Source organism: Oxyura jamaicensis, chromosome 3, assembly GCF_011077185.1.
Source record: "Oxyura jamaicensis isolate SHBP4307 breed ruddy duck chromosome 3, BPBGC_Ojam_1.0, whole genome shotgun sequence".
NCBI lineage: Eukaryota > Metazoa > Chordata > Aves > Anseriformes > Anatidae > Oxyura > Oxyura jamaicensis.
In genome coordinates, this window is record NC_048895.1 from 81,313,220 (window position 1) to 81,341,209 (window position 27,990).

The window sequence follows — 27,990 nt, forward strand, 5'->3', positions numbered from 1 at the left end:
CCCCCCTCCCGTTCGGCCTTCCCGGCCCCCTCCTCCTCCTCCTCCTCGCGGCAACCCCCCCCGCCCCTAGCTGCGCGTCACGTGATTACACAATGCCACGTTCCGGGGAGGGGTCACGTGCCGGGAGGGGAGGGGGGGGGGGGGAACAGGAGAGGGGAGGGGGGAGCGCGCGCTCCCGTCTGCCCGCCTCCGCGCGGTCACGTGGGCCGCCGCCGCCACGCGCCCAACGGCCGCGCGGCCACGTGACGCCGCTCCCCGCCCTGCCGCCGACGGGTTTTGGCGGCAAAGGGCGGCAAATGGCGGCGGCGCCTCTTCGTCCTCCCCATCCCCCACCCGGGTCCTGTGTGGGGCTGCGCCCTCCATTTTGTGCGTCCTGGAGAGCCCCCGGGTGGTGTTGAGGGTGCTGTGTCTGCCCTGGCAGCCCAGAGGAGACCCTTGGCTCTCGTGTGTGCCAGAAGTGCTCATGGCATTGAGTCAGGCGAGGTGAAGATGGATCCATGGACTCCAGACTGTAGATGTATTACAGAATCACTAGGGTTGGAAAAGATGTCCACGATCATCCGGTCCATCCATCCCCTTACCACCACTGTCACCCACTGAACCATGTCCCTAAGCACCACATCCAACCTTTCTTTGAACATCCCCAGGGACGGTGACTCCACCACCTCCCTGGGCAGCCGTTCAATGCCTGACTGCTCTTTCTGAGAATAAATGTCTCCTCATTTCCAACCTGAACCTCCCCTATCACAACCTGAGGCCATTCCCTCTCCTCCTTTCACTAATTACCCATGGACGTCTTTATAGGACATCTTTCACAGTGTTTCGTGCTCCATGGGTTGACACCACGAGATGGATGGCTTCGTGCTCTTCGCGCTGCTGGTGTTAGGTAAAGGCAGGGAGGAAGGAACGTGCTACTGCAAGGAGAGCGCAGTCTAACACAACTGGGTGGTTTCTCCAGCCAGACGGCAGTGAGAGGAGGTGCACAAGCGAACCTGGGCATATCACCTCATCCGGAAAACAAGGAATGCTCTTGTATTTTGCACTAGCTTAAATCAGGCTTATCATTTTTTGTCTGAAAGAGATTGTTACCTGAAGGTCCCTTGGTACTTTGTTCAGTCTAGCTCAGGCCCTGGTTTATTATGGCCTTCTACACACGTTACTAACCTCCGTTGTATGGCCGTCATGCTGATTTGGTGATTGTGTTCTCTTTTTTTTTCAGCAGTGAAAAGAAAGCAGAACTACCTATTTCTTGCATGCTGTTGAAAGCTGAGGTGTCTGATGGGATGAACGCTAAGTTGGAAAGAAAACAGGTTTCTATGAGATTGCAGAAAGGCTGCTCTGTAAGCATAGACGTTCACAGTGATGGCATTGAATATGCGGAATTTTGGAGAGAGGCCTGGGGGTCATGCTCAACAAAGACCCCATCTCAAGTCGCAACAGTAAACTCGAAGTGGTATGTTTCCAATTTCCAAGATAAGTATCTTATCTGCAGTTATAAGCCTGAAAGTCGTGAATGCTTACTATACGCAAAGGCCATTCAGTCCCAAGTAGAAGGAAAAACTTTCAGCTTTCACATTTTAGGCTTAATGTGGTACCGGAAAAATCTAATAGTATGTATTCCTCACCGCTAAACTATGTGTTACACCAGTACTAATGAATGATGCAAATGCTAGTAACAACTGTACAAAAGCCTACATACTCTCTCTAAATCACTAAATGTATCTGTATGAGCTAGAATAGAATCTCTTCTGGATAGCTCTTTCAATTGTATATTGCCCTATTTGTAGTTATTTTCACTTGCGGGTAAACCACAGCAGCCAAGTTCATATTCATAGCCTGTCATTGTTCTAGCTTGCTGTCTTGTTTCCTCTTTGCCCAGAGGGTTTTCTGAATTGAGCCCAGGCCAGGATGGAAGGAGAAACAGAGAACATGAGTTTCTTGCTTATACAAAAGATAGCGCTCCAAGAGGGTAGAGTAAGCATCGTTTGCTTTGTTCTCATCAGGATCAAGTGGAAAGGAGCCTGTCCTTCAGCTGTCCTACTCTGAAGAGGACTTGCTTAAAGGCCTCCGGGTGCCTTATGTAAGGGAGGACTCCTGTCTTTAGTTGTGGTTCAGAGGCTGTTAATTGCTAAGCTTACACCTAAGGGACCAAAGGAGGAGTTACTAGAAGGAAAGACCCTAAGCAGCAGTGAATAAGGGAGGGATTCTCCTTTTTTCCTGTTCGGCAACAATAAGAATAGGATGACAACTACTGAGGCACATGAAGCAGTAGCCACATGTAGCAACGGCCTGAAGAAGAGGTACAAAGACCAGGTACAAAGCCGTGATATTCCTCTGGTCTTTGAATCCTGACAGAAGCTACAGTGTGGTAAGTAGAGCATATGGAAGAGAATGGCAGCTGCCTCAAGATGACAGGAGCGACAGAGACTCTACAGAGAATGGCTTTTCAGGTACTCATATTCTCCATGGACTTGGGGGTAGACTACAAGACAGTAACAAAAGGGGGAATATAAGACAGAGGACTGGCTATTGCAGGGGAAGGTCAAGGAAGGCACTTGTTACACTGTAAAATATAACGAGACAAAAATAAGAGGCAGAAGACTGTGGAAGGGGAAAGTACATTGAATTCCCATGGGGGAGTGGGTTGAGAAGAGTCCAAGGAAGAAAAAAGGGATGGAGACTGTTGGAAAGAACAGAATAAAGATGGAATACTGAAAGGGGAAGGACCTGACTCTTGCACCTGTACAAAGATGGAATTTCTTGTTAAGAGGAATCAACAGGCTTATTACTAGGGTGTGCCAGAAATAAAGATTTAAAATAAAGACTTGTAAACATTCTTCATCATCAAAAATTCATTTGGGATTCAGATACACTCTCCCCCACTCTTGCCACTTCCTTGACTGAGTCAATATATGCACAGTGTGTTGTTTTCCTGGCTCCGTGTTTCAGTTACTGTGTCTCAGATAAACCCATCAGTAAGAGGAGGCATGCCTTATGGCTTTTCAGGTACTTTGGTTGTATGTTTTGGGACTCCTGATCTAAGCTCTCCTGCGTGTGGATTATTTACTGATCAGTGTTTTGAAATAGCTTTAACAAAGGAATCAAGTTAGGTAATATAGAATCATTAAGGTTGGAAGAGACCTCCAAGCTCTTCTGGTCCAGCCATCCCCCTACCACCACTGTCACCCACTGAACCATGTCCCTAAGCACCAGGTCCAGCCTTCCCTTGAACACCCCCAGGGATGGTGACTCCACCACCTCCCTGGGCAACCGTTCCAATGCCTGACTGCTCTTTCTGAGAAGAAATGTCTCCTCATTTCCAACCTGAATGTCCCACTATTGGTTCTAAGATGCTGGAAGAGGAAAGACAAGTGAACAGGAGTACCAGAGGTGAAGACAATGGACAGCAAGGAGAGAAAGTTGTTTTATACAAGATAGCAATGAGAGTGCTTCTTAGATTGTATGTAGCTGACAGTTGAGAGGAGGACTGTCAACTTTTCTAGGGAGAATGTCATATTAGCAAGGAACAACTATGACATTTGTATGTCACTGGAGCTCAGGAAACAACACAGGAGTGATTAAAACTGATTCTTAAACTAGGTCCTTTAGGGACACCAGAAGAGAGGGCAGAATAGAAATTAGGACAGGAGCACAAATAATAAGACACGGTGTTTTGGAGGTAGAAGAAATTGATAGAGGATTAGAATTTGCAGTGTGATAGATGTTAAAGAAAGAAGCCGTGATTAAAAAAAAAAAAAAAAACTTGTTTGAGGCACTGTTGGAGGAATATGGCAAAGACCTTCTGTTAGCATGAGGATGTGCTAGAGATGTTTCGGTTCAAGTCTCGAGATTAATAGTTTTCATAAGATTATTAGGAAAGATACGTACTTGGAGCAAAAGCAGGTTGATAACTAAAGTTCTTAATTTCAAAGGTCAGACTTTGAGAAATTAAGGGAATGAGTTAATGATGACAACCGCATTTAGGTGGTTGAGGATTTGCGTGTGGAGAAGGCTTGGCGTCTGTCACGTCTCTGCAAAGCAGTATCTGCAATTCATATCTCAAACAAGAGGGATGGCTGGTCCCAGATGGATAAATAGCCACTTCAGAAGAGTTATTGGAAACAATCAAAAGCTTGAAGGGAATGGAACAAAGTGATTGCTTAAAAATATTAAGAAGGGCAAGAATAAAGTGAGAATTGTCAGAAGCCCAGCTGAGTTTTCTTACAAAGGAAATTAAAGCAGGGGCTAATGAGAAAGAAGATATGGAAATGAATGTTTCCACATTTGAGATGAAAGCAAAAAACCTATCGCATACCCATCTGAAACATCAGAAGATATTTATTCAGCCAGAAACTTCCATTAATGATGTAGGTACAAAAATACAAGCTGTAATAATGAAATTTGCTGATGACGTGAAATAGTGAGACACTTTCAATAAGAGAGCGATCAAGACTGGATGACCTTGAAAACCTAAATAATAGTATGGGATTAATTTTAATAACACAAAGTACAAGGAGACTGATAGCAATACTTTCTGCTACGGGGGGAAACTCAGTCAGTTGGGAATGACTGGATAGAAAGTGCTCATTGTGTTAGTTGAGAATGACTAAGTCATAGATATGATCCATCTGAAAACAAGAACAACCCCCCTCAAAAAAAAACCTCCACCAAAACTAAAATCATATGAGATGACAGGCCAGATATTTCCATTAGATACTGCAGATAAAAATAAAACAAAAACATTGCTCTCATCTCCTGCGAAACAGTTTGTGCAATTCTGGTCAATATTGTTCAGAAAAGATTAGATTGCACTGCAGGAGGTGCAGAGAAGGACTCTAAGGATGACATGGAATGGAAAATATGTTTTATGAGAGGAGAATAAAAAGAGTTCTTTTAGCTCACTGAAATAAAAGGTGAAAAGTATGATTTTCATCTAGGAATACTAAGCCAATAGGACAAAGGCTTTTCAAGCAAAGGATGGTTCTGGGTGAAGAAAACTTGCCGTTAAGTTCTGAATACGTTGGAACAGACATAACTATCATGTTAGACAATGCACACAGCTGTTTCCAAGGAGCTTAATGTGATCCTCCACCGTGTTATAAAAGAAACTTTGTGAAAGAGTCAAAAGGCAGATTTGCGCGAGGCAGCAATGTAAAGGATCTGGTGATGAAAATCGATTGCAAATAAATTCCAAGAGGGGAACAAAACTCATCCCTTATATTCACATCTTCCTTACTGCTGCTGGCTGGGGCTGTTTTCACCTGTATTCAAAATCACCTGTGTAGGTTTGTGTATTTCTCAGTGATCAAAGCAGTCTAAAAGTCCCTCAGGAGGAAGAAAAAAAAAAAAAGCGTGCAGAGTCTGGGCTGTAGGTTGTCTCCAGCGTGAGCTGAGAAAGGAGAAAGAGGATGTTGCAAAACCTTTCAGATTGCATGGAGAATCCAACTTTCCAGAGGGAGCAAATTACTGATGAGAGAGGACAGCGCATTTAAAAGCACAGTTGGACTGAGCAGTTTTCTCAAAAGGGAACCTCTCAAAATAGTTTCGGAGCTGTCTGAGAAGGGGAGTGGTTATGTTCTCATTTTAAGTAATGTAATAGAAACCGCAATACCGTTACCTGTAATTAATGGTGCCTTTCTAGCTTTCCATTGTCTTTTCTGTTTATCATTGTTCACTAACCCGATGTACGCTGCCTGCATGCCCAATAGGTTCTTGCTGATCTAATGAATCTAACAGAGTTCTAGCTGTACTTGAAGAAATTACTGAAAGAAAGAAACGGTGTCCTGGAGACTGATGTGTTTTCCCATCATTGCACTCTCCGTCGTTCCCTTCCCTGTTTTGCAAAGTAAACATTTAAATTAGGAGGGCTCTGCAGAAACGCCTTTTTTTTTTTTTTTTCTCTTTCTTTCTTTCTTTCTTTTTTTTTTTTTAATCATTGTCTGTAAGACCTTGATCTTTTTCATGAGCACAGGAACAAAAGCTGAGCATCAGGATGCAGCAGCTCTTGTGAAAAACTTTGGGGAGGAGCAGTGAATGGGGAGTTTAAAATAATGACTGCCAATATCCTGCTGAAGGTAAAGGAAGCCTTTGCTGGCAGGTGTGAGGTCAATTAAAAGGTGTGACAGGTGTGAGGTCAATTACAAGAAGGTTTATTTCTTTTGATTTTGGTCTGCTCTCTGTATTCCTGACTTTGCAATTTAGCTCTTTTACAATCAGCTTATTACCTAGCAATGGCACACAGCTCTTTGCTGTTAATAAAGCATAAAAACACTTATTGAAAAGACATTTTACAGCAACGTTTGTATTTTAAAGAATATTTTTTTGATTTTTTTTCCAGCAAATTAATAACTGAAAGTCTCTGGTGTAATACAGATCCAAATGTCAACAGAAGGAAAAAAGAGGTACAGCCGGCAAAGGGCAGGAAGAGGAGGCAGGGGGATGGATTTTAAGCAAGGGTAGTATAAATGCCCTGTAATTCCTTACCATTCTCTTACTGATGATGAAGTACATGTACTGCCTGTTACAGCAATATTGATTGCAATCAGATGATAAAACCATTGCACAGAGAAAGAAACCACTGCAGTGAAAATGAAAAGATGGAAATGTAATGAATTCTCGATTCAGAAATGATTTATTGGAATAAAATGAAATAGTCATTCTTAGAGCTGAGAGGTAGTCATGGGAATAACAAAATGCTGAAAGAATATGGCCATTTTAAAATAAAATTCATTTCAAACTATGTATTTATCTTCAACAGCCATCCCACACTTTTCATCAACATTCCTTATGCTGCAAATTTTCCTCTCGCAGCCTGAGCTTTACTTACAATTAATCCACTGGTATTATAGTGATGGAGATTCTTGCTGGAATGCATTAACTTCCTCCTTTAAATCCCCCCTGAGGCAAACCACTTGAAAAATATTTCCTTTGTCTAGGACACACAGTTTAGTAGCTCTCTTCTTACGGGGAGATAGCAGTTCTTTTGCAGTGATTTATGCATACTATTCAAATACAAAAACTGCATTAAATTATGTTACATTAAAAGATCTGAGACATGCATTCCATTACTTAGGCACAATTGCAGAAGGAAAAATGTAGGTCTGATCCCATTGCTGCTCAAGCCGGTGCTTACAGAAACATTGAATGATCGAGACACAAGCTTATTGGGAGTTGCGTAACTTTTACTTACAGAGGCCGAACAATTATCTTTCAAACTCAGTGATGACCGTGTACACAAATACACCTTTAGTATTTCTAGTAGTCTTACATACGAGGTTGCTTCGTGCTCTTTCGGAAGATTTAGGATCAGGACTTCGGGAGGGAAGATTTCACAGTCTCTGAAATAGCCTGGTTTAGTGCTTAGCAATTCTGTCTGAATGTGTTCCTAATATCCAATTTAAACCTCAGCTGCAAATTGATCTGATCTTTGTCCTTCCTTTAGTCGTCATGGTGGAACAATGGCCACCAAATCTTTTATGGCCGCTATCTACACTTTGAAGTGCTTCTACAAGGCTCCACCTTGATCTCATCATTTCTAAGTTTACTGCTTTATTCCTAAACCAGCTAAACCTCATTCCTTCAGCTGTCCTCGCAGTTAGCATTTCCTAAACTTTCCTTGCTGTTGTACGCCCTCCTTGGAAGTGGGTCGTCCCCCTGGGGGTTGTCGTTATCCTCCTCAGAGTGCAGTGACCAGTTCTGGACAAAGTACTAGTCCTGTTGGGACTTTGCCAGAGCTGAGTAAAGTAGAGTAATTACTTTTTGTGTCACACATTACATTGTTGACGCTTTAGTCTGTGATCTCCCACGTTGTTTTCTGCCTACACAGACATTTCCTATTCTATATTTAACTTTCATTCCTCGTTAGATTTCTTTTTGCAGAGTGGACCACTTTGTAATTGCCTGGCTTGTATCTCGTCTGGTTGGTTTTAAGCTGCTTTTTGAATTTCTGAGGCTTGTTTTCAGTGCTCTTTCCATCCTTCAAAGCACTTTGCACCTTTTCCCAACCTGTTTTTTTTTTTTTTTTTAATTATTATTATCATCTTCTTCCAGGTATTTACAACTTTTTTAATGCTTTGTTTTGTTTCAAGGAGTAAAAGTTAGACTGACAGGTGTAAAATGCTCTAAGTCCTCTGTCCTCTCTTTTAAAACTAAGTATTGGATTTATACTTTTCTAGGGCTTGATCCTTTCTTGCTTACTCTTATTTCTTGAAAATGATCGATGCAAAGATTACTGCAGATAGTTCTCTGAACACTTAATGGGGAATTTTATTACAGCCCACTAACTTAAACACCGCCTTTTTTCTTTTCTCTTTCCAGCACACAGCATCATGGGATCAAGGCTGGGCTGCATAAGCTTATACTTGACGATTCTGATGCCATTGGCCTCGAGTGTGTGTGGTTAGTGTCAAAAAAATCGTGGTAATCAGCAAAGCATGTGTGCTTATGTACACCCCTGCTCAGCCGGCTTGTAAGTACGTGATTAAGTGCTGCTGAAATCCCTGGGACTTACTACATTAGTGAAGTTAATGAGACTTCACACCAGTAACTGCTCTGCAAACAATCACAGACTGCTAAACTAGGGACCTGGTGTGATCCCATGCCCTAGGTCATGTTTGAATGTCTTCTTCTTGGAAATTATTTCTCTGCTTGCCCGGATGAAAGGAAAGAGTGTGTCAGTGGGGAAAGAGAGCAGAGGTGAGCACAGTCCCTGCTGAGTGCAAGCCAGTTGTGTGCAGAGGTGTTAAATTAGGGTGTGCATCTGCCTCCCTTCAAACACTGCATCTGTGTTTCATGCCTTGTGCAGATGGATGTGACAAGCTCCATGCTGGGCGGGGAGGCACGTGCAGAGGAACCGACACAGCGCTGGCTCCACAAACAGACACGATATAGGTGCACCAGGACATCTCTGTGCCTCTGATGATAAGCCTTGCATCTCATCTGAGCTTAGTAATTCAGGTGGGCATCATGCTGCTGTGCCTGCTTCTTCTGGGACCAAGCTGGCACGTTCGTATGGGCACACCACTCCAGTGGACGTGCTGATGCAGTTCAGTGCTAGCCGAATGCGTCTAGATCCTGGGCTGATGTGCCCCTTGGCCTTTTTTAACCTGCTTTCAGAATCTCAGTATGTTTACTGAGAAAAGTTGTTAAGGTTGGAATAGGGAATAGACCAAGAAGATTCAGGCAGGCTGTTAAAAAAATGAGTTTGGGGGCTCCTGGGGTTTGCTGTGAGCTCTGTCTGGCCAGATGTAAGAATCTGCAGTGCAGCTGTAGATACCTACATCTGAGCGAGTTGTCTAGTTTCCCCTTATAACCAAGGAGAGTGGTCAATTCATCTTGTCCTGACAGAGCTGTCAAAAAGAGGTCTAAAAATGACTTTTTTTCTCATTTGATTCTGAGGGAATCTGGAGAGCCAGCTCAGGTGTCTCTGTAACATTGCAGTTGCCCTCATTTGATCAGACAAATCCCAGCCTTATTTGAGTCAGTTTTGCAGAATGTGTAGCCATACCCTCCAGGATATATCTCAAATATGGTAAACATGAAAGTATCTGTTCATATCTATGGCTGCTTTTTATTTTTTTTTCCCCTCTCATTTCTGAGCCCTACTCTTTCATCTGCATCCAATTTGATTTTGTTAGGCTTTAATTTGCTAGACTGATGAATCACTTTCTCAGTGGTTAGTGCTTGCTCATTCCTCGTTTGTAGATGGTCCTGATTGCAACTTTATCTGTAGGATTTGGTTGAGTGCTGGGAAGCATATGCACGGCATTTAAACTTCTTGCAAACATTTTCTAGACCACCATCCAGATGCCTTGTGGCCCACTGGTGGTTCACAGACAGCAGGGTAAGTAACTGATGTAAATTAAAGGCAGGCTGAGAGGGCTCTTTTGCTGGGCCATTGGTACAGCCCAGGAAATTGAACCCGTTGTTTGCTACATTCCCTGTCCAGCCAGGCTGCTCAGAGCAATTCTGTAAGCTGTGCTCTGAGGAGTGCTGATCGCATCTATCGGTGTGCTCAGTACAGCCACTGGTGCTTTTTAAAGCACTCTGTTATGGGTATCAGGGCTGAGAAGTTCCCAAGGACACTGCTTCCTGTTTCCCCATGCATTAAAGCAACACTGGAGGAAGAGCTACAGCAGTTTGGAAACTGTTAAAACACAAAGACGTGGCCACCAACCTTTACTTTTCCCTGTCAGAGTAAGCTGATTTCACACATGCAACCCTTTAAACCAATAAATCAATGGCAAACTTGTGACCTTATTTGCTGTAATGAATGAGTTGTATTGCCATGTTCTGCGCCGTATCAAAGAGCAGCAAAGCTGGTTTAAATGGCCAGTGTGCTCTGCCTGCTTCAGTGTTGCAGTAAAGCTCTGTTTAAAGAAAAAAAAAAAAATACACCTTTTACTTTTAGCTTGGTAAGGCATATCAAATATTAACATTTGTTACCTACTTGGTAATGCTTGTTAATAGCCAGTGGGAGTGACAAACTTATGCTCTCTCTGAATTTCCTATCTAACATTTAGATACGGCATTTTAAATGTTTTAAAAGTGAGGAAAAAACTCTAAAGGGCATCCCAGGAAAAAATACAGTCAGCTAATGAATGGTGGTTGAAATACTAAGATGTTTTTATTAGCTCGCTAGCCAAAAGCTCTGGCTACATTCTTGGAATGAACAGTGTGCAGCACACTCCTGAGAAAGAAATCAACACCCAGAACCTGGAACTGAGGGTTTGTTTGCAGAGGCTTTTGTGGCGCTTAGCAGACTAGGTTTTCTTCAGTCACTGAGCATATTTGCCTGTACCAAATGCTCTAAAAGCTGAAGGAGCTCAATATGTATTTCTGTGACAAAAAAAAAGAGTACTGTTAACTGCATTTTGTATTAGTCTGTGGGCTTCTGTGTGCCTACTGGGTCTCTGGGAAGTCAGCCCTACATAGCAGTAGCTCTGGGAAGGCTGTTATGCTCCTGAAAGTCTGCCTACTGGCATCACAGAAGCTGCCCTTGCAGCACCATCCTTAAAAACATGCGGTGCATTCCCTTCTTGGCATGAAGAAAAGCTGAGCGTTGGTATTTCATAGTTAAATTTTCTAGGAGCTGTGATCATGGAGAAAAATAGTTTGAATGAGAAGATAGCCTTTGCTTCAGGGAATTTTCAGACCAAATGCCAAATAAGACAAGAGATGAGAAATGAACACAGGCAAAGGGAAAGAACATAGGAAGCAATTAATAGATAAGATCAATTCTCAACTTCCTCCCCTTCCTCGCCTCCTGGCTGGGCTGTGGGAAGATTCGGAGAACTTGGGAAACACATGGACCCCAAATTGTCTAAGTGTGAAAAAAAGCATGATTATCCCTATTCCTTGTATATTAGTGATAAAATGAAAGACTCTTTGGGATGGATTCATCTGACCAAGTGCGGACGTCTAAAAAGTGGGTATGACTATCTAAGCCAGTTTTCTTGACCCTGTGGCTAATTGTAAGGCATCACTCATTTCATGCTAAGATAAATTAGATGAACTGCACCCTGAAAATGCCTGTTTCTTTGCATTGACTGTGGAGGTAGTCAGAGCAACCAACTTGGACATTCACCGTCTATACCACAGATGTCTGAAGTTAGAGGAATTGAATCTGGCGATGTCATCCTTTCTCCTTCTGCACACCTTTGCAAGCATCACATATAAATGACCTGTACTTCTTGACAGATAGCACGTATTGAACATGCGTGCAATGAAACACATGATAACAGCCCTTTCTGGGAGAGAGATGAACAGCTGAAAAGCTGAATCTGGCTGGGGATTGGTATAATCTTGTCATGTCTATGTCCTAGCCCAGTAAAATGCCTGTTTAAAGTCAGAGCCTGTTTCAGGCTTTCCTGTCCACCAAATTTCTCACTGAAGCACATACAGAAGTTTGCATGAATGAAGTAATTCTTGGGTGCTGAAGCAGCAAGTGATCTCCTGAAACATTTTGCACTGTTTTTTTGTTGTGTCTGGAAGGAGGGCACATGAACTACCTAGATCATTTGAATTAGGATATTTTATTTAGTCCTTTGTCAGTTCTTTCATTTATAATCTAAGCTTAGCTTAAGAAATAGGATGGACCACAAAATGGTATCTTTTACATTTTTTGCTGGGTTTTGGACCTCCTTCCCTGGCCTCTCTCTCTCCCCCCAGATGTACAGCTTAGACCTGTCCAGTCTACTTAGATAGAAATTTAGTGTACATATGAGCCATCGCTATGGTTCACTGCTGTCCCTCCGATGACAGCCATGTAATGTTACAGGCAGAGAATGGCTGCTGTTCTGCCTCTTGATAGCAGCTAAATTTCAACAATGTGGAAAATCAACTTTCAAAGCAGCTTTCTGAAGATACAGCCAAGTATCCACCATGAATGCACCTTAAGGTCTCTGCTGCAGTGTTACTATATAAATGTAAACCCTTTCCATTTCTGAAAGGTAGCTGCATGGAGACGGGCAATATAGGCCTACTTTACTTTCCAGTATGGCTTTAATTACAATGCACTGGACCATTTTCCATGCACTAAATCACTAACACTGATAACCAAATGCCTTGTATAATTCCTTTCATTTGTTGCTCTGAAAGTCTGTCACAAATATGAAACATATGCAATGCAGAGCTCCTCAGGAAGGGTTGGTGGCTGCAGAAAGGGACTGCTTAGATGCGTTGATTAGAAGAGACCACTCTGAGTATAGAAACCGACTTTCTGCACTACACAGACCCAGAATCTGGAAATGTTGGCGAGGCCCAGGACTTCAGGATGTTTGAGAGCTGTTGTCTTCAGAAAATACCTGCACCTGAGTGGAACAGGAGTTGGAGGGAATGGCTTTATTCATCCAAACATTAAACGAGATGGTGAATTCTCCAGGAGGAGCCCATTTTTTCCTGACTTTTGTGCACAGGAGCATCATGAAATTGGCTGGATCATTGGGAGCAGTCTGCTGCCATCTCAGGCAGTGCTGGGCAGGCCCATGACTGCTAGATCTTGGTGTGGGTTTCTTAAGTGCTGTTGGAATAGGGATCTAAGCAAGGTGAGTTTGTTATTCAGCTGGATGACCTGACAGTCAGGTTTCTCTGTGCAGTGAAGCAGAGGCTAACGGCAGCCTGGTAATAAGTCTCTTGGTAATGTGATAGAAATAAGCTGTTTTCTTCAGTCTATTTTCAAGTTACGTTTTCTATGTCAGTGCATTTTTTTTAATATTATTATCAGCGCTCTAGGCTACTTCTTGCTTGCCACAATTTGATTGAAATTTGGTGGACTCAAGCATTTTTTTGCTTTCATCTGTAAAAAGCAAGAAATACAGCTCTATGAAATGGGAAAGCAATTTGTAATAGAAATTTATCCTAGTAGAAGAAGTGATGCAGTGAGCATTTGAGAGTGTTCAGATTTTGGACTACAGAGAGCTACTAGGTAATTGTATGGACAATTATCTTTGTATTAGATGATGTGAGTCGCTGAAATTGCTAGTTGTATAAATGAGACATCCTGCATTATTGATCAGGCTTCTTTTAATTGGACTGGAAGTATACCTTTCCCTTTTACACGGCTACTTATCTGATCTAAACCCGACCTGCAATGATTCATTCATATGTTTAGGGTTTTGTTTTTCTTTTCATTAAAAAAGCTAAATACCGAAGTGTGTTTAAAATAAAACCTCATTATCTGTCTCTCATGGACTACCCTTGTTTTGCAGGAATGTAGTCACTGACACAATCAGATCAGTAGTCTGACAAGTTTAGTGTTTTACCTCTGTCTAATAGTGAGCACTTAATGTTTCAGAAGTCTAACAAATCTAGTCACATCTTCAACCGAGCAATGTTATATGTGAAAGCAATAGTCCTTTCTGACCTTGTAAGCTGGTTTAGTCACTATATGAGGTGTAGTTACTTTTATTAATTAAAAGTAGAGAAAAAGAATATTGAAATACAATCTTTAAAGGCCTTGAAGTCAAACCAGCATGTTAATGACATTTTGTTTGCTGTTCCACAATACTGTGACAGTTGTAATGTTATCCATTTTAATTCTGCTCAGAGGAGCTGGATTTCAAATAAACCTATTCCAAAAAGAAGCATGAAAAAATGCTAAACAGAAGCCATCATCCTATTAGTACCATAAGTTGTCTAATAAGGTGCCATGAATAAACATTTTGACCTTGACGAGTTACAGAAAAAAGGAGAAAAAATGTAGGTATTCCTTATAATCTTACAATTTTTCTTCAGAGACAGATTTCTTAGTTAGCTTTGGTGAAATCCATCATCTGTAATGTTAATTCCTTTAAAAAACAAAAAAGATGCATATTAGTGAAGTCTCTTTACACTATGGTTGCAGAACAGAGGAGGCTCTAAAGTCAATAATTTATGTGGAATAAATACTAAAAGCCTTATTATCTCAGAATAATCAATGTTTGGCTGAAGCTTGAGATCACTAATAGCGAATCTTAAAAGTCCAGATCCAGTTTCATTTGAAAAAAATGGCAGAACTCTTATTGATTTTAAAGGAAGGAGGAAGAGGCCAAAAAATGTTGCTTTGAGAGGTAATTTTAGATAATCAGTTGACGACATCCGTAAAATGGCAGAAAACTTGACTTTGACTCTCTGCATAACACTGTATGATATATTTCAGTGAACAGGAGGTCTTTGTGTTAGAATGCCATATATCTGCGTTTTCCATTGCCTTGGGGCATCTTCAGCTTCTGTCCTCCAGGGTCTCTTGGACCTTTCCTTTCCTTACCCTTTCTGCTGGGGGTAAGGTATAGCAAACCTTGTATTGCCCTTACTGAATCAATTCTGTTTAACACTGTTTATCTTTGATCACACTTTTTTGGTGGACTAGGGTCTATTTATCGATAGTCTGGATTGTCATTGTTGAGTGGAAGAATTTTTGTACTGAAGCAAAGGAGCCCTTTCCCATTCTTTTACTGACAGAGCAGGGGGATGCCCTGCAACTCCTCAGAGTGGCAAAGAAGAAAAGCTTTCCTCTAGCGGGGAAAAGGCAGCATCAGGAAGCAGCCTCTAGATAAGCAGATATCACTAAGTAGGGAAGTAGGACAGATACCCTGAGACAGCATCTGGCAGAGACAGGGAGGAGACGTGAACCCTCCTTTCCAGAGAAAACCCCAGAAGGAGCTGTAGGGATCCAGCTCCTAAAAAGAGCCTGAAGTTCTGAGACTCTGTAACACTTAAGTGCTGAGCTCACACTGATTTTGGTCTTAACAAGTGCTAAATTTAGTTTAACTTATGCTCTTTAATAGAGTGGCAGTCTAATTTAGGAGTATAGTGGCCTCGAAGAAGCTTGGAAATTTAAGCAGTTTGCTGCCTTTTTCCACTTCAGAATTACTTTTTCTGCTCCTAAAAATAGAAAACAAAATACTGATCTTGGCAAAGCACATTTGACGGTCAGATTAGCAGATAGACTTAGCTATCTTTTCATCCATGTACTTATATATCAGGGTGTAACAAAAACTGTGATGATATTGCTAAGCGATATAAGAATACCCTCTTTAATAAACTAAAGTTTCTTTTCCTCATACATTTAAAATAGTGAGGTACGTTCTCTCATTTCTCATTCAGTTGCACATTAAGACAGATTTGACCAAGTATTTTTAATTGGAGATTTGGAGCAGCTAAAGTAAGAAATCCTCTTAATAAAAATAGGAGCTTTTTTTAAACAATCTTTTATACCAGTGTAATTCCATTGACTCCACAAGATTTATTTCTAATACATTCTGATATGAAAGGAGTACCAGGTTGTGGGCACTTTTATTTTTCTTTATGCTTTGAGGGTAGCGTCATCAGTGTTCTTAAATCATTCCAATGAAAGCACTATTCTGTACCACATTTCTTTTTTCCTATTTTGATAATATACTGCAATACATAGGTAAATAAGTACCAAATATGCACAACGCCTATTTATTTTTCTGATGATGAGGATAGTTTTATGCTTTTTTTTTCTGAAGCATCACAAGTCAGGCTGGGCTTCCCATAGGACTACAAGCTGAGTTGGAGTATGAAATGGGCAGGTTAGAGCCAAGTCAGAGGTACTCCATAACCTTCAGCAATTTTCATAAAATTTGCTTTGAATGACAAGAAATATTAAGCTTCTGTCTTCCAGGGGAATATTTCTCAGTAAACTATGTTTACCAGTAGCTTTCAGATTTCAGCCTTATGCTTTTTTTATTAAAGGAGGCAAGGTTGTAGGGAGAGAGACGATCTTTAATTAGACCAGCTCACACTGTTGGATAAAAAACAGGCAAACTTTCAGGTAATCCATCTTCAGCTTTGAAACAGAAGCCAATTTCAAGCCAAGCGTAGGCTGGGGACAATGGTTTTGGCTTTAATTTTGTTACAGTGATCAGCTGAGGAAACGGAAGGAAAAAAAGGCACCTTGAGGCAGATGAGGATGTTAATGGAGGTAGAGGTGGTGAGTCCCTTTGGGTTGGGGAAGGAGATGTGTCGCTGGGGATGGAACCAGCACAGGGTTTTACCACGAGCAGAGGCAGAGGAACAGGCCCAGCACGGGGTTGGTGACCCTAAGGCAGCAGCCCCATGGATCCTTGCTTCTGACATGAATCTTCCTCAAGCCTTCATGACTAGCTGCATGAACCAGGGCTGTCTGCATTGCCAGGGCATGTTCCCAGGAGCTGCTTGGACGTACACCTCTACTTTGGGATGGGGAAGAGAAGAGCTCAGTGGGCAAAGGCTTGCCATTACGCTTGGCCTTGGTGGCAGGAGGCGGAGTGGGACCTGTCTTGTTTAGCCAGCGTCGACACAGGCTCTGTCACTTGAGAATGGGGACTTGTGCAAAAATCTGCACCTGGATGTCATCTTCAAAAGTGCCTCCTTTGCTCTAGCTTGACTGTGGAAACAAGATGAGATCTTGCCTGACATCTGATCTTTAAAAGAAGTAATCTTTCTGTATCTACCCATGAATTTGTTCTCTGGGCATTAAATTCAGAGATTAGACTTTTAAATGTTTGTACGGATCTCTGCTGCTCTTTGTTATTCTCTGCTAAAACAATGCCATTGCTGTAGATTTTTCCCCCTCTGTTTTAAGAAGCATTGGGAAACCTTAGTAACATTTCCTTCTTTTAAAATGAGATTCTGTTCACTGCAGCAAATAACTAAATGCTAGATATTTGAGTTCCCCAGGAAACTTACGTGGCATTGAGTTTGTGCTTGCAAGCTGCCCTTTCTTTCATTATATAAGGAAATAATGATCTTTATGAAAGTCAAGTAGAAGATAAGATCAGCATGGTGGGCTGGTAATTACATAAAGTGATGTTCAGTCATTAGACAAAATGTACAGTTGATCCTATGGCTTAGGTGTGGGCGAGGAATATGATCTAACTTCGCTGGTATAAAAGAAAGATGCAGCTTTTTTGTGCATCAGTTTCAGGAAGGTACATCCACACATCAAGGATAGCTTACATTGAACACCATCCTGCAGCTTCTCAGCTGATTTATTCTTGGTGAACAAGGGAGGTAATATATTTTTAATTTTCTGCTAAAGAGGAACAATTACATATTTTGACATTCTCTTCCCTCTCTACAAAACTTTTCTTCTCCTTCCATTCTGTCAAAGTTTCTGCTCAGAAAACTAATTTAAAAGGTTGCATTGGAGCTAAGACATCAGTACTTAGGGTTAAACTAACTTTGTAAGTAACAGAAAACAAGGTTGTAGGATCGCATGACAGCTAAATGGCGATATTTTGTGATTTCTGACTGTGTCTGGTAATGCTTGATTAATAACCTGTTTTTCCCTTGGTCAACAGTATTGCTGTCAGATGTCAAATGTTATGCAGTTTCTGGTGCTAATACGTCTTTTAGAGTCTTTGAATTTCTAGTCATGACTAAATATTAAGGAAAAAAAAAAATTAGTCAAGATTTCTTAGTCTTCAGTGGTTTGCTAACAGGTTGCTGCATACAAGACACAGCCACAAGCAAAGCACTGGCACTTCGTCATTGCTGTGGCACAACAATATGTCACTGCTGAGTGCTTTGGAAAGAAATGAACACAACATGCAGAGTGTTTAGGTCTTGTTGGGCACAACATCACCACAGTCAGCATATAGAAAACCATAGAGGAGATTATTTCATACAGTCAGTACAAAGCAAGCCCGTGTAACAAAGCTCCCTGGCATGTTTGTACAAGGATGCAGACCACAGAATTTGAGTAGGAATTCTGGTAATATGGAGCATGACATAACTGCAAAGACATCCACAGAGTCCCAGGTGCACTTGACAAGAAAATCTCTTCGCAGCCACTGATGATCAGTTGTCCTTGTTATAGTAAATGGTAATTTGATAACTTTTTTTACTGAAAAACACAAGTTATCGTAAATAGTGAGGTGAGACTAACTGCTGGGGAACATTTAAAATTACTATATTTCCAAAGAGCTGCTAGACTTCACGCCTTACGTAGCATTCCAATAGCTAAAGAAAGACAATTAATAAGTAAAAGCTTGCTTTGATTTGATGGCAAAATGGTGTGGATGTTAACCAGGTTTGCAGCATGGGCACAGTCAGGAAAGCAAATGGGTTGATGAGCAGACGTATTCCACAGAACAGAATAAGACCATCAGGCAAAATTGCTGTCACATTGGAAGAGCAGAGAAGATCATGTCTGGGTTTTATTGACATGTATCTTTGTTGGTTTTAGTGAGAGCCTGCCAGTCTAACTCAATAGAGGAAGTGCAAAACTGCAATTTCAATTCCCTTTTTGGTTAATGTAATTTAAACAACTTCCCTCTGGGATGGCCTCAAACCCTTATAATGTACCAAATTGTAATGCTATGCATTCTTAGAAAAATGAGGATGAAGAAAACGCCACCATGCCTTCAGCAAAGAGCATGAAGGCATGACCCCTCTATGGTGCTGCAAAGAGCTTATATAGTAAATAACTTTCAACAAAAAGTCCTGTTTGCTAGAGGGAGGGGTCCAGTCAGTTTATTCAGCACAACTTCATAGATACAACTGAGCTCAGTTCAGTTCCCCAAATGTTTGTCATCCTACAAGGATCCTACAAGTCTGTTGATGTAAATGGCGTGGAGGTCCACCTTTATGGTGTGGGCACAAGTGACTTTTGTCCAGGGAGGAAAGCACAGAGAGCTGGCAGATGCCTTTCAGAAAGCTGAGAGCCCTGTTTGAAAGCTCCTGTGAGGCTATCCCATTACTCACCCTTGATTGTCCTGCACATTCTCAGCATGGCCACCTCAGATTCATTGGGTGGACACGGTCAGGTCAAGCTGGTTTGGGTCTGCCTTAAAGAGGAAGGGGAGCAGAAAGCTTGTCTCATCGGAAAACCTGGACAAAAAACGGGCTGAGTGCTGGATACGTTTGTAGTGGGTTTACGTGGCAAGGTTTTGGTAGCAGGGGGCCATAGGGGGGGTGGCTTCTGTGAGGAGGATCTAGAAGGGCCCCACTGCTGACCAGAGCTGAGCCAGTAAGTGATGTTGTTTTGCACCTCTGTGAGAACAGATTTAAGACAGGAAAAAAAACGCTGCGCCACACAGCAGCTGGGAGAGTGAGAGGAGTGAGGAACAGCCTTGCAGGCGTCAAGGTCAGTGAAGAAGGAGGGGGAGAGGTGCTCCAGGCGCCAGAGCAGAAGTCCCCTGCGGCCTGTGGTGAGGACCATGGTGAAGCAGGATGTCCCCCTGCAGCCCATGGAGTACCACGGTGGAGCAGGGTTCCACGCTGCAGCCCGTGGAGGAGACCACGGTGGAGCAGGTGGACCTGCACCGACGGAGACTGCGGCCTGTGGAAGACCCCTGCCGGAGCAGATTCCGGGCTGGACCTGCAGCCCGTGGAGAGGAGCCCACGCAGGAGCAGGTGACCTGGCAGGAGCTGCTGCCCGTGGGGGACCCAGGTTGGAGCAGTTTGCTCCCAAGGGGTGGACCCCGTGGTACGGACCCATATCTGGAGCAGTTCTTGAAGAGCTGCTGCCTGTGGGAAGCCCACGCCGGATCAGTTCAGTAAAGACTGCATCCCGTGGGAGGGACCCCACAGCACAGGGGACGAGAGTGACCGAGAAGGAGCGGCAGAGAAGAATTGCTATAGACTGACCATAGCCCCCATTCCCCCGCTCCCCTGTGCTGTGTGGGGGGAGGAGGTGGAAGAGGGTGCATGGGGGGTGAAAGTTCTTTTACTTTCTTTCCTTTGTTTCTCACTTCTCTAGCTTGTTAGTAATAGGTAATAAATCTTACTATCTCCCTATGCTGAGTCTGTTTTGCCCATCACGTATTTCCTCCCTGTTCCTCTTTGAGGAGGGCGAGTGAGAGAGCAGTTGTGGTGGAGCTCAGCCGCCCACCCGAGTAAAACCACCACAACGTTAAAGTAAAAGCTGAGCGTGAGGTGAGATACCTGCCTCACTGGTTTGGTGGGCACTACCCTGCCATGGTGGGCACTAGCCTGCCATGGCTGTCCCTTGGGATGCAATGCTGTATCATGCAGGCTTCTTATTTTTTATTTTTATTTCTAAACATGCATTCCCAGTTTCCCATGGAAACTTCTTTGTTTCCTACCACTTTGCTGAGCCCGGTCAGGCAAAGGCTGTGTTCTCCTCCTCCTGCCTTTGGTCTCAGCCTCATCTGCCTGGGCGTGAGCTTTCTCTGGCTGCTGGAAGCATGACGCTCTCCTTGATTTTGTTTCCTTCATTGTCCTGACTTCAAAGCTACATTTTATGACCAGTGCTCCACTGCAGGCTGACTGCTTCCTTTGATGACTATCTTGCAGTCTGTTTGCTCAACAAACCAAGACATACTGACCTGTGCCTAGCAGCCTCATGTCCCCATATATCTATGGGGATTTGTGGGGTGATGGGACATCCCCCTGTTAATCCATATGCTCTTTGCACACACCCCAGTGCTCCAGATTTACTCCGTTAGGTGGTGATCATACCAGGGAAGTAGCTTCACTCCTTGGACCACCTCAGGTTTGCATCTCCCTCCAGATATGAGCTGGCATTATTTGAATTACACTTTCCCTTCCTGACTTTTTACTCTCTTTTCTTCTTAGGGATGTCAGTGCCTTCTCCAATAGTTTGGTGTGCCTAAATAACCTCTACACCAGATCTCAAGATTAATATCTTTGTTGCTGGCATTATTGTCCTTTTCATTTTCGGGGTGCTGTGGAGCCTGCCATTCAGACACAGCCCAAACCAGCACTCAGTTATCTTCCAGCACGGCCTGGGGCTGTGACTGCAGGAGCGGAGAGACCTGCAATCAGATAAGGTTTCTGAGGAGGCAGGTGAACAGGTTGGTGGCTGGGAGCTGTGGGCTCTGTGGTGCTGCAGGAGGCTTGGGATCACTGCCTGGGGCATGTTGCTGAAGCCAGGTAGGAGCAAGTGTACGCACTGCTGCATGGTCACAGCAAAACACCCTCTCTTTAGGGTGGATGAAAAGAGTGATGAGCCCAGAGACCCTCACAGGATAATCTGCAAGGGCAGGATCTGTCAAAAGGCACTCTGTCTCAGCAATTGAAAGACCTTGTAACTAAATCCTCCAGGAGAAAGCCATCCCAGGGCAGGCTGGTCAGACAAAGGGGTGCTGCCTGGTTCCGTGCTCTGCTGGGCAATTGAGTACTGCAGCATCCTTTCTGTGGCGCTTTTCTCTGTGCAGCCAATTGCTTCATCGTGGGATGTGAGCAATGCCTGCTCATTTCTGAAGGAAGGGCTCAGGTCTGTGGTTTGGAAGAAAAGTCATCTTTAAGTGGGAAGTTCTGTTTTCTGAATAAGAGACTGGGCAAAAACAGTCTGATTGGACACTGAAATTGCCAGTACAAAAAGGAGGTTTAGTTTGCAAACTTCATGCCTAAAATACTATTTTTTTTAATACTGGTGAGAGCAGAAGTAAGGTTCTGTATTCGTAGTTCAGATGAATGCACGATTCTTGAAAGTGGTGTTTACTTGACCAGATGTTTATAACATGAAGATCTGAAAACACACATGGTGTCTTTACACTTGTTTCAGGCTAACTCAGATCTTGCCTGTCTTTCAGTAAGGGAGGTCCTCCCAGGTCATGCCGTAGGCACATAACACTTGTCTGGCTAAAAAGAAGCGCTGTCCTTTACAACTATTTTTTTTTTTGTCTCTGCCCAGACTGGTACAAAATGTATGAGAATGACTAGAAAGGTCCTGTGGTAGTTACCAAAAAGCATCCTGCTGATCTACATGTAACCTTTATGTAGGTAATGCACCTGAAGTATGGGTAGGGAGAGAACTGAGGTTTTGTGTCCTCCTCCATGAAATTGGGAATGATAATAATAAAAAAGCAAGAAAATTCATTTAAAAAAATTGAGCAGAAAAATTGAGATGGTATTCATATGGACATAGTTTATATGCACTACATCTTTAATGTTATTGTCCCCCATTTGTGCATATCTCTGATATGCACAACTCTGTGGCACAGGTTTGGTCTGAATCAAATACAGCCACACAACTGCATGTCCATTTGAATAACCTAGAGACCATGTGATACAATATATATGCCCGCTTCATCTCATGTGCTAGCTGTACAAGAACAGATGTGCTGTGCAGGATATATTGCCATCTTGCACAAAATTAATCTACTGAAAAGATTTTTAAAAGTTTGAGCCAAGCAGAGTGTGTTTATACCAAACCAGCTTTCTGTATTTTTGATCTGTTGTTCAGAGCTCAAAACCCAAATTGGTGTTTCAGTAAACCAAAGCCTTGCAGAAATCTCAATCCCAAAGATGACAGTGACTCTGAACTCCCTGTGACTCTCCTGACAAGGCCACTATACCACAGAGGTGGCTCTGGAGCTATTGAAAGCCCTTCTTTGCTCCCCCTGGGCACCATGTCCCCTCGGGCTCTCCAGTTTTCTGTCATCGCAGAGGTCAGAGGAGCTTTCTTCCACCAAGGGACAGGACTTTGTAAATCTGTTCATGAGGACTTGGGCAGTATTTGGACAAATAATCTGACTCTTGGCTCAGGAAATTATGACCTAATGTGAAATTATTTTCCCTGAAATTAGTCTTTCCATGGCCCCGATGCTGCAGATTCTGTTGTCTTCTCCATAAACGTTTGATGTCTTTCTCCACTCTACCATAAATATTAGACAGTTATGATATTTGAAGTTTATGTGCTATGGTTTATGTTAATATTCAGAAAATATTGTTAAGGCCAGAAGGAAAGGCACATTTTTCTCATGATGGTGGTGATGAAATCAATTTTCTGAGGCTATAAAATGCACATCAGTATAGTACATTTTCAATTTCTGATCCTGCTTCTAAATTGTCTCTGTGACTTGCACTGAATGCTGTATTAGTGTGTAGCCTAGATCCTGGTACCGTACCCAGTGTGAAACAGTCCTTCTAAATGTGTTTGTTTGTATTTCCAGGAAGATCATGGATTGCTACGGGAAGTATGCAGCTGTCACTTTGACCGTTTTGTCTGTATTTCTGCACCTTCTTCATTCTTTCCCAGATGGAGAGTTTCTCATGCAGGGTAAGCTGCGCTCGGTGTTCAGAAATAGGACAATTATGAAGAGTAGTAATTAAACTTGTTTTATAGATGTGGTCATAAATCTTATCATTCTGTTGCATTTATTGACTCTGAGGTACAAAGATTTAATTAATCAAAATAATTTTGCTGTAAGTATCCTTCCTATTCCTTCTTTAAACGTGGTTTCTCCACGTCACAAGTCTCCCAAATGACAGTGTCCTCATGTTGATGTGTGTGATCTTAATCCTTGAAACATTAGGAGATAGGAATGATTCATTTTGTTGTACTTCTGACATCAAAATGGCAACATAACACCAGGAATAGCAAAACAATAGCTCCTCATCATATATTTCCTCAGTAGATCCCAGGATATGTGATGTTGGGACGGTAGCATTCTGTAAAAGAGGCATATTAGGAAGATTTTGGGGTGTCTGGGGTTTTTTGTTTTGTTTTGTTTTGTTTTCACTTCCTTTGTATGCTCTATGCTAACACACATAGCACTCTGTTCAGCTCTGCTGCCTCCAGCGCAAGAAGGATGTGGACCTATTAAAACAAATCCAGAGGAGGGCCACGAAAATGATCAAGGGGCTGGAGCACCTCTCCTGTGAAGGGAGGCTGAGGGAGTTGGGGTTGTTCAGCCTGGAGAAGAGGAGGCTCTGGGGAGGCCTTACAGTGGCCTTCCAGTTCCTAAAGGGGGCCTACAGGAAAGCTGGGGAGGGACTCTGTCAGGGAGCGTAGGGATAGAACAAGAAGGAATGGATTCAAACTAAAAGAGGGGAGATTTAAATCAGTTATATGGAAGAAATTGTTCACTCAGAGGGACTGGCACAGGTTGCCCAGAGGAGCTGTGGATGCCCCATCCCTGGAGGTGTTCAAGGCCAGGCTGGATGGGGCTTTGGGCAACCTGGTCTGGTGGGAGGTGTCCCTGCCTATGGATGGGTGGTTGGAAGTAGATGATCTTTAAGGTCCCTTTCAATCCAAACTATTCTATGATTCTGTGAAACTGGTCTCAAGCTTATAAATACCATAGAAGTATGACCTTTATCCCTCTAGAACCTCTCACTGGATTCAAGGGTTAGGAACACTGTGGTGCAACCACAGAAACCTCTGCGTCACAGAAGTCACCCAGTACAGACTGTAGTTACAAGGAGGTTTGGCTCTGAAAGACCCAGCCGGGTTTACTGGGACAAAGCTCTTGTGTACAATAGTATACCACAGAGATTCCCAGCATTACGGAGGCTTCAGTCTAGCCTCTAGTTCACACAATATGCTGAGCACCTCTTCCCAGTAGGGACACGTGCACACTCCTCACTAACAAGGCCAGCACGGCAGACCAACACAGAGGGAAAGTGCCTTTACTAGCACCCACTCAGAAACAATCCTCACACAAACATAAACAACACAACTTGATCCTGATCATCCTCTCTGGCTGACCAGGACTGAGGTTTGAAGTGTTCATACATGTGGACACGGTGTGGGTACCTCCAGTATCTGGGCTTAGATGCTTGCTCTAAGCTCACCTATGTCTAGTAGCAGGTCTCAAGATCTTGGTCTCCTCCAGTTGCACCTGAACCTACTTCCCACCAGGGCCATCAGACTAAGACTTTTCCTTTACTGGTATTGAGAACCAAGTGCTCCATATTCAGTGATGAGGTTAGGAAGGGATCCTCTGACTGCCATCCTCTCTGCCTGTTCCTCTCCATCACCAAGTCTCTGTGTTCAACCTTTAGTCTCATAAATTAACATGCAAGCACTGTGATAGAAAACATTTTCACACTTAAAATGATTTAATTTTGTAATAGTGTTGAGCATTTGCCTTCTGCCAATTGGGTTTCTTTAATTAGCCTTGAACTGAATATAGAAAACTGCAAGCTAAAAAAATATTGGAATCACTGGGTATTTTAAAAATTCTTGATAATAGAGACTTGTCTGAAAACAAGTGATGTCTAAGAAGCACTAAAAATCCTGCTGTTGCTAGCCAACTACCTTTAGCTAATAGTTTTTTTTTTAGGGAGAGCTAGTGTAGTGGAAATGCCAAAAAAAAGAGTTGTCAACAAAATTAAATCAGAAGAATAGAAAAAAAGCAATGCTTGTACCTTACCTGGAAAGCCACACTCTCATTTTACAAATAATGGATGTTGCAGAGTTGAAGGACCCAGAAGAGGAGAGCTTTTGTTTCTGTGCCTTTCTGTTCTGCACACATCAAACCGCAGAATGCAGCCAGTAATTCCTCTTAATGCTTGCACTTTCCCTTTCTTTTTGAAAATGAAATTACATCTGGCCATCGAGTAAAAGTCTTTTCTGTATATTTTTATGGCAGGTTGTCCAGAGTGCAAGCTAGGGGAGAACAGATTCTTTTCAAAACCAGGAGCACCCATTTACCAGTGCACTGGGTGCTGTTTCTCCCGAGCCTATCCCACTCCAATGAGGTCCAAGAAGACCATGCTCGTGCCAAAGAACATTACATCAGAAGCCACATGCTGTGTAGCAAAGGCTTTCACCAAGGTGAGGATGTAGATGAAACAATTTGAACTTGTTTTAGGATGCGATGTTTAGCTGAAGCAGTGAATAGAAATAAATACGTTTTTGCTGGAGGATATTGAACAGAGCTATTTGAAGGAAACATCCTTAGCATTTACCTCATTTGTGCTTGGGTTCATGCTTTTTTTCTAAAGAGGAAATCGAAGTGTTGACCAGTACCAAGTCTGGTATTCAGCTGGGATGTGAAAACTGGTACAGTGCCATTGACTTCAGTGAAACTACTGTGACTTATAACGTGTGAAGGTCTGGTGGTGGATTTGTTGTCCCCTCATTTTTAACTCTCCTGGATGTGTACCCTGTCCTTTAATGTCAGATAGTGTGGATTTTATTTTAATTAGTCATTTTCCTTGCTTATTTCATGCATAGGCAGGAGTCCTCTGGGAAGGTGGCTGGTCAATACTATCAATTGCATACATGGGAATGAGGGACCAAAACAATCTGTACTCATTAGATTAATTGAGATTGTGTTTACTTTTAATAGTATAACCAGGAGGGAACTGTAAACATGTGCAACTACTTTGAGCATCTAACAGTCCCATCTGGAAAGTTCTGCTAAAGTTGATTGTTTTGGGAGTGATTCAGCTCCAAGTGAAGAAACCTTATATTTGATGTAATCGTGGTGAGCTAGCTGATAGAAGCTAAGGTATCTATCCTTACGGTGATCTGACTCAGGATCAATGAGTGTGTTGACTAGATGCTCAGTTCAGTTACCTACTCATGGATTTGGTGCCATTTGAGATACCCTAGGGTACCCGAGACATCTGTGTATGGCTGGCAGACATAGGACCCATAAAAGCCCTTCTGGAGTGGCAGCTGGAGGCTTGGTGGGATCTTCTCTCCCATCTCAAATGTCAATCAACCTCTTGGTGTGTGCAGCTGGACAAAGCCCTGGGTCTCCACTGTCTGCAATGAAAGCTAAATACCTGACTTACCTATACACCCCTACAGCTGAACACAGCCTGCCTCATCATCTGAGTAGAGCACAGAGGTTTTTCTAGGCCACCAACGTTATACCTGCCCTGAAGCAGCAAGTAGAATTTGGTTGAGATTAAAAATAACTCACAGTGTTTTTTGGTCTCTGTTTTTATGTTCTCCATGTGAAATATTATGTGAAATAAGGGCACTTCCTGATTTTTCATAGATTGGTTACTCGACATTTTTTGAAAAATAGGCACATGAAGAAGTGCCAAATTAAGGACACCAGGCTGCATGTCGCTACTGAAAATCATCTCATTACGGCTCCGAAAGCCACTGATGATGCAGCTTCACACACTGGCGTTCAGAGGCCCTTCTAGTTCATGTATTCCAAAGAGCCTGCGTACTGCTTGGGGTTAAGAAAAAGGCTTCAGAAATCTTTTGCTTGAGAATGTGGTTTTAACTGTGTAGCTAATCCTAATTAATTTTTTATATATGTGTGTTTTCTTTTTTTAAGATTACCCTTAAGGACAACGTGAAGATAGAGAACCACACAGACTGTCACTGCAGTACCTGCTACTATCATAAATCCTAAAGCCTGCCCCTTTGTTAATGATCAAGGACAACGGTGAATGGAATATTTGTTTTTCAGCTTTTATAGCACTGCTGTGTAAAATCTTATATTTTCTGGTCAAGACACTGAGTAGGCCCTCAAATAAGATGGATGGCTGTTTTATTTCCTCTTTGCTTCTTCATGCATTTAAGTAAGTTTAACTATTTCTATTAGGGATAAAATATGGTACTTGCATGACAACCAAAGGCTCGATTTATTTTTAAAATAAACTGTCAGTTAAATTATCAATGTTTCTTGAGGAAAAATGATGATTTAATAGCTTAAAACACACCAAAAAATGCTGAATTGCTGGAATTAACTTCTAGATTTTTTTGGGGGGGGAGGGGGAGGGAAGGAAGGAGGAAGAGAGGGATAGAATAGTGGGCAGAAAAAGAAACAGTAATGTCCCCTTATTCATTTAGTGATGTTTGGATTTTTTTGGAAGACTCAA

General features: G+C 42.6%; 1 protein-coding gene across 4 annotated transcripts; it reads left to right on the forward strand.

The window, feature by feature from the left end:
- The first annotated feature begins 5,951 nt into the window (after positions 1-5,951).
- CGA (glycoprotein hormones, alpha polypeptide) lies at positions 5,952-27,990 on the forward strand. 4 transcript variants are annotated; one of them, XM_035322267.1, is made up of 6 exons: positions 6,046-6,074; positions 8,324-8,397; positions 9,703-9,841; positions 23,367-23,473; positions 25,791-25,975; positions 27,444-27,990. In XM_035322267.1, the coding sequence occupies exons 4-6, from the start codon at positions 23,374-23,376 to the stop codon at positions 27,519-27,521; spliced, it is 363 nt and encodes a 120-aa protein (XP_035178158.1). In that variant the 5' UTR covers positions 6,046-6,074; positions 8,324-8,397; positions 9,703-9,841; positions 23,367-23,373; the 3' UTR covers positions 27,522-27,990. The 4 variants fall into 4 exon arrangements, with proteins under 4 accessions (XP_035178157.1, XP_035178158.1, XP_035178160.1 ...); XM_035322266.1 differs by lacking the exon at positions 9,703-9,841 and having other exon boundaries at positions 5,952-6,074; XM_035322269.1 differs by lacking the exons at positions 6,046-6,074; positions 8,324-8,397; positions 9,703-9,841 and adding an exon at positions 17,352-17,493.

Bases quoted from the DNA above. Each gene is read 5' to 3' on its own strand.
- CGA (XM_035322266.1), top strand. From the start codon at position 6,051: ATGACTGCCAATATCCTGCTGAAG. The intron at 6,075-8,323 runs GTAAAGGAAGCC...TCCAGCACACAG, and splicing joins CTGCCAATATCCTGCTGAAG to CATCATGGGATCAAGGCTGG. The intron at 23,474-25,790 runs GTAAGCTGCGCT...TTTTTATGGCAG, and splicing joins TGGAGAGTTTCTCATGCAGG to GTTGTCCAGAGTGCAAGCTA.